Source organism: Eschscholzia californica, unplaced genomic scaffold (genome assembly GCF_041429995.1).
Source record: "Eschscholzia californica isolate CP2 unplaced genomic scaffold, dmEscCali1.0.p SCAF_5, whole genome shotgun sequence".
NCBI classification, from domain to species: domain Eukaryota; kingdom Viridiplantae; phylum Streptophyta; class Magnoliopsida; order Ranunculales; family Papaveraceae; genus Eschscholzia; species Eschscholzia californica.
In genome coordinates, this window is record NW_028238472.1 from 39,351,871 (window position 1) to 39,362,634 (window position 10,764).

The 10,764-nt window shown below is 35.5% G+C and overlaps 2 protein-coding genes and 1 long non-coding RNA gene across 3 annotated transcripts; 1 reads left to right on the forward strand and 2 right to left on the reverse strand.

Moving 5' to 3' along the window:
• Positions 1–2,288: 2,288 nt before the first annotated feature.
• On the reverse strand, positions 2,289–5,462 carry LOC147539118 (putative caffeoyl-CoA O-methyltransferase At4g26220). Its single transcript, XM_086641339.1, has 5 exons — positions 5,187–5,462; positions 4,019–4,098; positions 3,075–3,219; positions 2,840–2,971; positions 2,289–2,714 (listed from the first exon to the last, which is right to left on the reverse strand). Exons 1-5 carry the CDS (start codon positions 5,271–5,273, stop codon positions 2,421–2,423), a joined length of 738 nt encoding a protein of 245 aa, XP_086497465.1. The 5' UTR covers positions 5,274–5,462; the 3' UTR covers positions 2,289–2,420.
• Positions 5,463–5,939: 477 nt separating this feature from the next.
• Positions 5,940–8,282, reverse strand: LOC147539119 (putative caffeoyl-CoA O-methyltransferase At4g26220). Its single transcript, XM_086641340.1, has 5 exons — positions 8,158–8,282; positions 7,984–8,063; positions 6,967–7,111; positions 6,645–6,776; positions 5,940–6,462 (listed from the first exon to the last, which is right to left on the reverse strand). Exons 1-5 carry the CDS (start codon positions 8,242–8,244, stop codon positions 6,169–6,171), a joined length of 738 nt encoding a protein of 245 aa, XP_086497466.1. The 5' UTR covers positions 8,245–8,282; the 3' UTR covers positions 5,940–6,168.
• LOC147539120 (uncharacterized) lies at positions 8,148–8,833 on the forward strand. The gene is made up of 2 exons (XR_015225464.1): positions 8,148–8,284; positions 8,385–8,833. It is a non-coding gene; the product is annotated as an uncharacterized LOC147539120 (long non-coding RNA).
• The last annotated feature ends 1,931 nt before the right edge of the window (positions 8,834–10,764 follow it).

The window sequence follows — 10,764 nt, forward strand, 5'->3', positions numbered from 1 at the left end:
ACAGAATTGTGCTCTCTCTCTCTAACTAACACAACCGATTCTCAACAAACTAACAAGCTTAAGTTATGATACATCGAGGGTGGACAATAGTCTTGTCCAGCAGTAACAAACTAACTACTCTTGAGTCTTCATGATTCGATGAGAAAGAGCTGGATAAGAAATGATCCAGCTCCTATTTGAAATACACTTCATTATTTTCAACTCTGTAAAATAGCTTCATGGATGACCGAGGATAAGATTTCTTTCTACTAGAATGAAGAGAAAGGGTGGATAAGTGGATAAGGTTTTGAGAAAAATAGACTTTCTCTTCTAGAATGAAGAGAAAGTCTATTTTTCTCAAAACCTTATCAATGACATCCCACCTCATATTATCAAAAGCTTTTGTCTATATTTAGCTTGACAAGCCTCCCGTCCTAGTTTATTTTGGTGGTTGAGTCACTAATTTTTTAGGCGACGAGAGTGCAATCGAAGATGTTTCTATTCGCCCCAAAGCTCCCCGAGTGTTGTAAAGGGGAAGGGGACATATTGTTTCACCTTGTTCGAGAGAATTCTAAAAAAAAAATTATGAGTATCATTGATCAGGTCTGAAGTCTTTTGGGAGAATACACATTTCTTTTTTAGGGATCAAGGCAATGAAGGTGTAGTTGTGTATCCAATCTATAAAACTCATGTTATCGTACTCTGCTATCCTGGCACTAAAATCAACTTTGATGAACTCCCATGAAGCGCCATCAGTAGGGGTAGGAAACGGACCGGATGGGTAGTCCACAGTCACTTGCTTTTCTGGTCCTGGTGGAACGGACAGATTCTCAATGTGTCCGTTCGGAAATCGGAGAAATTGGCCGGGCGCTTGACAAAGTTTGGTTGTCCGTTGCCCGTCCAAACCCGCCTAAATTACCCGCTAATCCGGGTACCGGACCAGTCGAACTCGGACATAATGTTTACTTTTTTTGTTTGAGGGCCTGTAAAAGATACTCATTAAGATTTCTCCCAAGCAAAACCCTTAAACATCGCCCATTCATGATTGTTCTATTCCTCAACTCTTTTATAAGAAATTCTAATCACTTTTTTCTTTATCACTAGCGATGTGAGATTAAAATGTGGAGACCAAAACTTATTTTGTAGCGATAACATAGTCTTATATTTCAAACTCTTTGAGATGAAAGAGATACAAAGCTTTATAAATTAGAAATGTAGTCTTTCCCTGTACATACGTGTGTGTAAGCGTGTAGCCTAGATGTTAACTATATTAACTGATTATGACTATCTATGAGATTAAAATGTCAGAGTAAGTCGAAAATATCAATTGGTCGGGCTTATCGATCAGACTCTGGCAGAAGGTCGGTTAGAATCTTTTGCCCGTGCCCACCCGACTAAACTCGGCGGTCCGTATGGGTGGTGTCCGTCTCGGACACCGGGTGCCCACAGACACATCAGGCTCGGGCGGTTTCCATATGGATCCCGGCTCACTGACCTTTTTTCCACCCCTAGCCATCAGGGCCAGGAGCCTTACATGTTTTCAGATTTTTTTTATAACCTCCAGAACTTTTGAGATTTGAATTGGTTGCTCAAGCTTCATCCCCTCTTCATGAGGAATGCAGGTCAATGGAGGCATTGATTGCCACTCAGGAGTAGAAGAAGGTTAAGCAAACAGAGTTGATACATATTTAACAAAAGCTTCTTCAATCTTCTTGGGGTCAGTTCCAATGTTGTTTCCTATTTAATTAGTCATTTTTTTTCTTCTTGTGGGTAGTCATTGTGTTATAAAATCTAATATTTCATCACCATATGCTATCCATATAGTATTAGTTCTCTGATGCCAATTCAGTTGCAGGTCAGCAACCACCTATTGTGATTTCTTGATAAGATTACTTCTTGCCATCAGCTTTTCTTCATCTATGGAATTACTGTCTTCTTTCTTGTTGATCAAGGTTTTCATTTGCTCTTCAAGTGAGTTGAAATTTGTTTTTGTCAATTCCTTTAAATTTGGTTTAAGTAGATGAAGTTTTTCATTCGTGAATCGCATCACATTGAAGTCGATCCCCAATCAGGTGTAACCATTTTCATTATATGGTGAGTGGTCTAGTTTGGGCAGGGGAGGCAGCAAGGTTCCATAGTAGTTCAAACCAATTTATCAATCAGAATAGTACAAACCACTTAGGAGTTCAAATTATTCAATTCAAAGGAAAAATAATTTTTCTGAAAACTTTACTCAATTGCAATATCTTAGGAATGGTAGAACCGCGAATTTATCACGTGTATTTCGAAATCAAACCCTCGAGCAAAGATAATAGAAGAAATGAGTTCCCAATATAGAAATCCACGAATTCGGCTACAACTTATTATTTTAAGCAAAACTATTATATATAGTCATATAGATATAATAAGTAAAAGGAAATAAAATTTCCTAGAATTGAAAATCACTTTAGACGAATGCAAAGAGTGAGACCATCCCCAACAGGAAGAAGACACATATGAACCCTAGGATCAGAAGCCAAGAATTTATTAAGTTCAATCATGGTGTCCTTAGCTCCTTTCATTAATTCATCAAGATTTGAGTCATCTTTCCATGCCACAGTTCCTGACCATAGAGTGTTGTCGAAAAGAACAATCCCACCTATTCGAATCAGTTTCATTAATCTCTCATAGTAATTCTTGTAGTTACCCTTGTCGGCATCAACAAATGCATAGTCGAACGTTCCTTCGTTCTTGGGCTATACACAATGAAATCAACGCTAAATAACTATAAGATAGAACGATATTAGTCACGATCTATAGTTGTTGCTATTATAATGAAATAATGAAAATATTATAATTTATATATACGTAATCGACTTACATCTTCAAGTAAACTGTCAAGAACTGAGAGAGCTGGAGACTCGATGAAGTCAATTTTATGTTCCACTCCAGCTTTCTTGATTATTGGAAGTCCTACTTCATATGCTTTCCGATCTGGGTCGATCCCAATGACCTAAACAAGTTCAATATTCTTCGGTGAATAAATCGATAAACATTATAAATATATATATGAATATTATGTACTTGCAATATATAAAGGGAGCCAGAGAGAGAACTTTGCCATCTTGGGGAAGGGATAGAGCAGTGACAAGTAAAGAATATCCTGTGAAAACTCCAATCTCAAGTGTCTTCTTTGCGTTAACTAGCTTAAGAAGTAAGGTCATTAGTGGTCCTTGGTCTGGTGAACACAACATGAAACTCCTACAAGAAAAAAAATAAAAATAAATTAATAATAGGAAAGCTTTCTTTTTATTTTGTCGGGAGGGCCCCTTCGCAGGAACTCCTTGTCAAGATCTAGGTTTTCTAGATCCAGACGAAGCTTCGTCCGGCTGAACCTAGACGAGTGATGCAGCAAAGGGACCATCTCCTTCGCGCGGAACACAGATGAGCGAAGAAAGACAAGAAAGAAGCAAGGAGAGAAAAGAAAGAGCGAAGAAGAGAGAAATAAGAGGAGTGAGGAAAGAGAATGGGGCTGACGACTGAAGTTGCTTGTGAAGGTAGCGCCGGAGTTGATGGTGTCGTCGGACTTGATAGTGGTGGTGGGAGGGGAAGATGAAGGAAGAAGAAACTGAAAGAAATAAAATTAAGGGCGGGTTGTGGGTGTTTAGATGAAACAAAAGAATATTAACTTTTTTTGTTTCCACTCAAAAGTTTGTAATCTGGAAAGTTTCTTTGTTTCCTTGAAATGGCGGCCTAACCTTTTTTTGTACGTAGCAGGTTGTTTTGTACATGATATGTTTTTTAGAACTCTGTTAATATTGTAGTATGTCTTGCAATTTTAAAGGGAGTTATTCTCTTGAGAGCATAGTTTGGTTATAAAAATTTAATCGCCCACCACTAGAAACTTCATTTAAATTAGAGGCCCTTGTGTTTTCGGCTTTCTATCACAAGTTAGAGCCAACTGAAACCTTTAAAGAGGTGTGAAAAGCCGAAAACAAACCATAAAAGTTAGTAAAATTAGAAATATTTGACATAAGAATAGAAGATTGAGTTAAATTACCATGGTAAGGTAGAAGTAGCAATTCTGAGCTCCTTGAGAAACTCTGATTCATTTGGGTAAACACTTGTCTCCAAAATATACTAATAAAAATTGAATTAATTTTCAGAAACATTAAAGAACATACTATATAAGAATACACATCAGGGGCGTGGGTGAGGGGGTGTGAGCGAGGCTTATTTGCGTCGTGTTATAAATGCTCTGGCTAAACCTATTGATGGTAGGGGTGAAATTTCAGCTGACACGGTGTCGTCGCACCGGCCCCCCTCTATCCAGGGGCTCCTATCTAGTAGAATCAATTAGCATTAATATAGCTTAAATGCCATGCATAGTGTACACATGAGTGATGATGGTTTAGCTGGGCGTAGCTTACCTCCTGTGTAAGATATCATTGGTTCTAGTCTCTCGAACTGCCTATTTTTCTAGTCTTCATTTGATGTTTTGGACAACTCTACACCAAACTTTATATATACTCTATATTTTTCTTACTCTTCTTCTCTAGGTAGATCATTTAATAAGCTTTTCATTACTCTTTTTCTTGATATATTTATCTATGGTATTGTAAGCGATAGATAATCATTTCTACTTTTATTTAAATTTTCTAACAAAATACTTTTGCTATATCAACCCTTCTAATCTCTCATCAAAAAAAAAAAAACCCTTCTAATCAAATATTTATATGTAATCACATAGTTCAAATATTCAATAAAATTATGTTCTTCATCCGTTTCTATAATTATCTCAAATAAAATTTGAACACATCTTTTTGTATTAAATTAGTTATGAAAATGATAGAGATACATACAGTTGCATAATATGGTGACATTTCATCTAAAATTACACAAAAGATTGGTTCAAATTCTGATTTATTCTTTTACTCATAATTTTTTTTGCTGTAACGTTGTTACATTAAGGGCCCCGAATAAACTCTCGCACCTGGCATCCAAAACTCCAGACACGCCACTGATACACATCTACCCACACACACACACACACACACACACACACACACACACACACACACACACATACATATAAGATCAAACACAACGAACGGTTGGATTTGTCTTTGTCCCAGTCAGCACAAACATTGTATTTTATATAATAGATAAATATATATATATATATATATATATATATATATATATATATATGAGTAAAAGGAAAAAACCTGATAAAGCTCTTTGCTCTGCAACAAACCCATTTCAGGTTTTATAAGTTCAGACCCTCCTAGCAGTTTCTTTGAAGCTCCTTCCATCTTCTAGTTTTTTTTCTTCAAAAAGGTTCCAGACTATGTATGTAAAATTTGTATTTTATTTCCTTTTTATAAAGAAAATATTTCTATGCTACCTAACCCCAGGCCGCAGGTCCTCAATAAAGTACACATCTCCCATGTGATATGATGAAATCAACCCTACCAAAACAGAGGATGTACTGTTGTATGTACAACCAAATTATAGTCATACTATTATAGAGATGAAAGTCCTCAAATTTTGGATCTTGTTTTCTATTAATAAGTTACCTATCCTCCAAGATAGTCCTATTCTCTAGGATTCAATCACTTCATATGAGATGATATGAACTCATTGAATCTAAGCCAACAAGCCTTAGTTGGAGTGATAAAATGTATAATCTTCCACCTAAAGGTCAAGGGTTCGAGGCACACGCTAAACAATTCAAAAAAAAAAACTCATTGAATCTATCATTTTGCTTATTCCTAAAGGAGGTTTTGTTATTGATTCTAATACTTGTTAGTTCTATCCAAAGATTTTTTTTTTGAGTTCCATCAGTTCCATTCTATGGTGAGTGGTCTAGTTTGGGCAGGGGAGGCGGCAAGGTTCCATAGTAGTTCAAACCAAATTTATCAATGAGAATAGTACAAACTACTTAGGAGTTCAAATTATTCAATTCAAAGAAAATACAATTTTTCCTGAAAACTTTATTCAATTGCAATATCTTAGAAATAGAAGAACCGCGGATTTATCACTTGCATTTCGAAATCAAACCCTTGAGCAAAGATAATAGAAGAAATGAGTTCCCAAAATAGAAATCCGCGAATTCGGTACAACTTACTATCCTAAGCAAAATTATAATACATATATTATATATAGATATAATAAGTAGAAGGAAATAAAATTTCCTTGAATTAAAAATCACTTGAGACGAATGCAAAGAGTGAGACCATCCCCAACAGGAAGAAGACACATATGAACCCTAGAATCAGAAGCTAAGAATTTATTAAGTTCAATCATGGTATCCTTGGCTCCTTTCATGAATTCATCAAGATTTGAGTCATCTTTCCATGCCACAGTTCCTGACCATAAAGTGTTGTCGAAAAGAACAATCCCACCTATTCGAATCAGTTTCATTAATCTCTCATAATAATTCTTGTAGTTACCCTTGTCGGCATCAACGAATGCATAGTCGAATGTTCCTTCGTTCTTGGGCTATACACAATAAAATCAACACTAAATAACTATAAGATAGAACGATATTAGTCACGATCTATAGTTGTTGCTATTATGAAATAATGAATCGACTTACATTGATTTACTAATATTGTTCGTTTGCATAATGATATAATGAAATAATGAAAATATTATGATTTATACATATGTAATCGACTTACATCTTCAAGTAAATTGTCAAGAACTGAGAGAGCAGGAGACTCGATAAAGTCAATTTTATGTTCCACTCCAGCTTTCTTGATTATTGGAAGTCCTACCTCATATGCTTTTCGATCTGGGTCGATCCCAATGACCTAAAAAAGTTCAATATTCTTCAGTAAATAAATCGATTCATATATATATAATATTAACTATTTTTTTCGAAGTTGAATATTAACTACTTATATATATATATATATATCTTATAACACACATAGACATGGTACTTTAGTTGCATATATAGTATAGTATGATGAATATATTAAAAGGAGCCAGAGAGAGTACTTTGCCATCTTGGGGAAGGGATAGAGCAGTGACAAGTAAAGAATATCCTGTGAAAACTCCAATCTCAAGTGTCTTCTTTGCGTTAACTAGCTTAAGAAGTAAGGTCATTAGTGGTCCTTGGTCTGGTGAACACAGCATGAAACTCCTACAAGAAATAAAAAATATATAATAAAATAATAATAATAATAATAACAATAATTGGAAAGCTTTCTCTTCATTGTTTGGGCATGAGTCGGCTGGAGAACTTTTTGAGTCATGGTTCTTTCGTACGTGCTAGGTTTATGTTTTGGAAACAAGAAAAATTTATGTGGTACAAAACTTTAGTTGGCTCTAACTATGCCGACGACATCAAAAGAATGGTGTTTAGGGGAAACAAATCTGACTTGACGACGATTCACATCGGCGTTCTTTTTCTTCATCAAGATCTAGGGTTTTCAGATCTTTGACGAAACTTCGTCCGTTAGAATTAGACGAGGGTTCCGACGAAGGGACCATCTCCTTCGCGTGGAACATAGATGAGAGAAGAAAAAGCAAGGATAGAAAAGAAAGAGGGCAGAAGAGAGAAAGAAGAGGAGAGAGGAAAGAGAATGGTGATGGCCACCGTAATTGGTTGTGAAGGTAGTGCCAAAGTTGATGGTGTCATCAGAGTTGATGGTGGTGGTGGGAGTGGAAGACGAAGGAAGAATAAATTGAAAAAAAAAAACAAGGGCGGGTGGTGGGTGTTTAGATGATAAAAGAGAGTACTAATTTGTTGTTTCCACTAAAAAATTTGTACTTCAGAAAATTTCTTTTGTAATGGCGGTCTTGCTTTTTTTGGTATGTAGCATGTTGTTTTGTACATGATATGTTTTTAGAACTCTGTTAATATTGTAGCATATCTTGAACTTTTAAAAGGAGTTATTCTCTTGAGAGCATAGTTAGTAAAAAAATTTAATTGCCAACCGCCGGAAACAAACTGTAAAAGTTCGTAAAATTAAAAATATTTTACGTAAGGATTAGAAGATTGAGTTAAATTACCATCGTAAAGTAGAAGTAGCAATTCTGAGCTCCTTGAGAAACTCTGATTCATTTGGGTAAACACTTGTCTCCAAAATATACTAATAAAAATTGAATTTATTTTCAGATACATTAAAGAATATTATAAAAGAATACATGTATATATATATATACATATGAATAAAAGGTAAAAACCTGATAAAGCTCTTTGCTCTGCAACAAACCCATTTCAGGTTTTATAAGTTCAGACCCTCCTAGTAGTTTCTTTGAAGCTCCTTCCATGTTCAAGTTTCTTTCTTCAAAAAGGTTCCAGACTATGTATGTAAGTTTGTAGTTTCATTTCCCTTTTATGAAGAAAATATTCCTATGCTACCTACCCGGGGCCCTAGGTCCTCAATAATATTAACTTCTCTCTGGTACAGATCTCCAATGTGACATCATGAAATCAACCTAGATATGATCACACAGTGCTACAAATGGTGAGACCAATCAAAGACTCGAGCGGGTCGGGTTGGCCTGCTCATTGAAGGGTTGCAAGCTCGCTTTTAATTAGAGTTTTGCTTTGGTTGAGGAAATTACCTCCTTATGCATTTATGTTGAAGAATGTTTACAAAAGAGAGAATTATAAATACGGAGAGATGATATACAAGAATGGAAATGAATTATTTTGCGAAAGAGTGTACATAAGTACCAAGATTTGCAAAAAGGGCTTTCTAAAGGTGTCGTGGACTAGTATTGATGGTTAGAATTTCTTTAGAACTTTTAATATTAACGTAAATACAAAAACATATGATTTTGTCTTAAATTAATCATCATAATACAATGAAACAACAAATGAAATCTCATTAGAAATATATAAATAAGTTACATACCTTTTGTTTGGAAGATAATCTAATAGAATAATCGCCTTTCCTTCCTTGTCAAAACCAAAAGTGAGTTATAAAAGAGTATTTACCTCTTTTAGCAAAAAAAAATGGGTTTATGAGAATTGCTTGTACAGTTCAGAGGTGGGACTCCCCTTTTATAAAGTCAATTTTGTTTCCAACTATCCCACCCATAAAGGAAAGAAGAGGAATAAGGGGTACACTAACCAATAGGGAGCCGCCAACACACCCTAGCAGTTTTGCTAAATCACAAAGCAATATTAGACTTAGTCAAATAGCTTATCTCTTTCCACTTTTGCAGCTGCAAAAATCAATAAAAAATAATGTTGCATTTGACCAAAATAGTTTTATTTAATGGTAAAAAAATTAGACAAATTTTATCAAGCATTTAAATAAAATAATTTACATTTTCTCACTTAGTCAATACAAACACATAGTTGTATTTTATAAAGTAATAATCTTAGATTTTCAATGTTTTAAAAAGCGGTTGGCCACCCTAAAGTGAATTTTTTTTTGTTGCATTAGTGTTTGTTAAGATCATTCCATATAACCTCCACCCAGATTAAAGAATACCACTAATATCGAATCATAAAGACACAATACATACATTTTTGATGCAAAGGTCATACCACGGTCTCAATGCTAGTACCATTAATCTTTTTTTTTTTTTGAATCCAAGGGAAACATATCCATTATAAGTGATAAACATCACAATGATACAAGGATGATAATTGTTATTTCTCTCCTCAACTTCATGAGAGTTATATAAGTAAAGTTCATAGAACTTTCGAATATAAAGTGCCTCATGAAGGGACAGAAATGGGACTAGACACCGACTCGATAAAATGACCCTAAAGGTCGCGAATGAAAAGACCCTAAAGGTCGAGAATGAAAAGACCCTAAAGGTCGACAAAAATAATACTAATACAAATACGAAAATAACCATAGTAGTCTTCACCAGAGAACCGTCGTCGTCACCGTAAAAAAACTGTTTTCATCACCGGAAAACCGTCTTCATCGTCGGAGAACCGCCGCCATCACCGGAGAACCACCACCACCACAAAGGAACCGCCGTCAATGCAGGAAGAACTTTATTAAGAACACTACAAAGAATAATTCCACTGCTTAATCCAACCCTAAGTTCTTCTTCAGACGAGAATTATGGTGGTTATTATTATGGTGTATTATGGGCTACGCAATTTGTGTTCCCATTATTGTCCAAACTTCATGCAACATGTGCATGTCGTCTTGATATTTTACCGCATCCACTATGTCAATAACCATCATCTGATATCCAAAATGAAGGTCTTTTACAAAACATGATGATCTGCCATGTTCAACCCAAGTTACTTCTAGAGCTTACACAAAACTCATTGGGCTACTAATTAGTTATGCTCTACACGTGCAACTTTATTCGAAAAGATAAAAGATAACATTGATTTCAATCATAAAAAAAGAGTTAATTCCTATTTGGCCTCTTACTTTGTGACCAGCTTTATTTATGGTCCCTTATTTTTCATAAATTCAAATATGACTCCTTTTTTAGTGTAAATGTCATTAGTACCCTTCCTATATATATTTTTTCAAAATAAAGTTAATTATAACGCATGAAATTCCACCTCACTTCCACCTCACTTCCACCTCACTTCCACCTCACATCTCTCTATCCACCTCACCTCTCTCTTCAACTTACCTCTCTCTTCAACTTACCCCTCTCTCTCTCTCTCTCCCCAACTCACCCTTGTCTTCTCCAGCGAAGGTCGCCGGCCAAAAAATTTTCCGGTCGGCGACTTAAACATAAAAAAACTCTCATCTCTCTCTCTCTAAACACTCCGACGAAGGGGTTTCCTTTCGCCGGAGTGTTTAGAGAGAGAGAGATGAGAGTTTTTTTATGTTTAAGTCGCCAGAGAAGACAAGG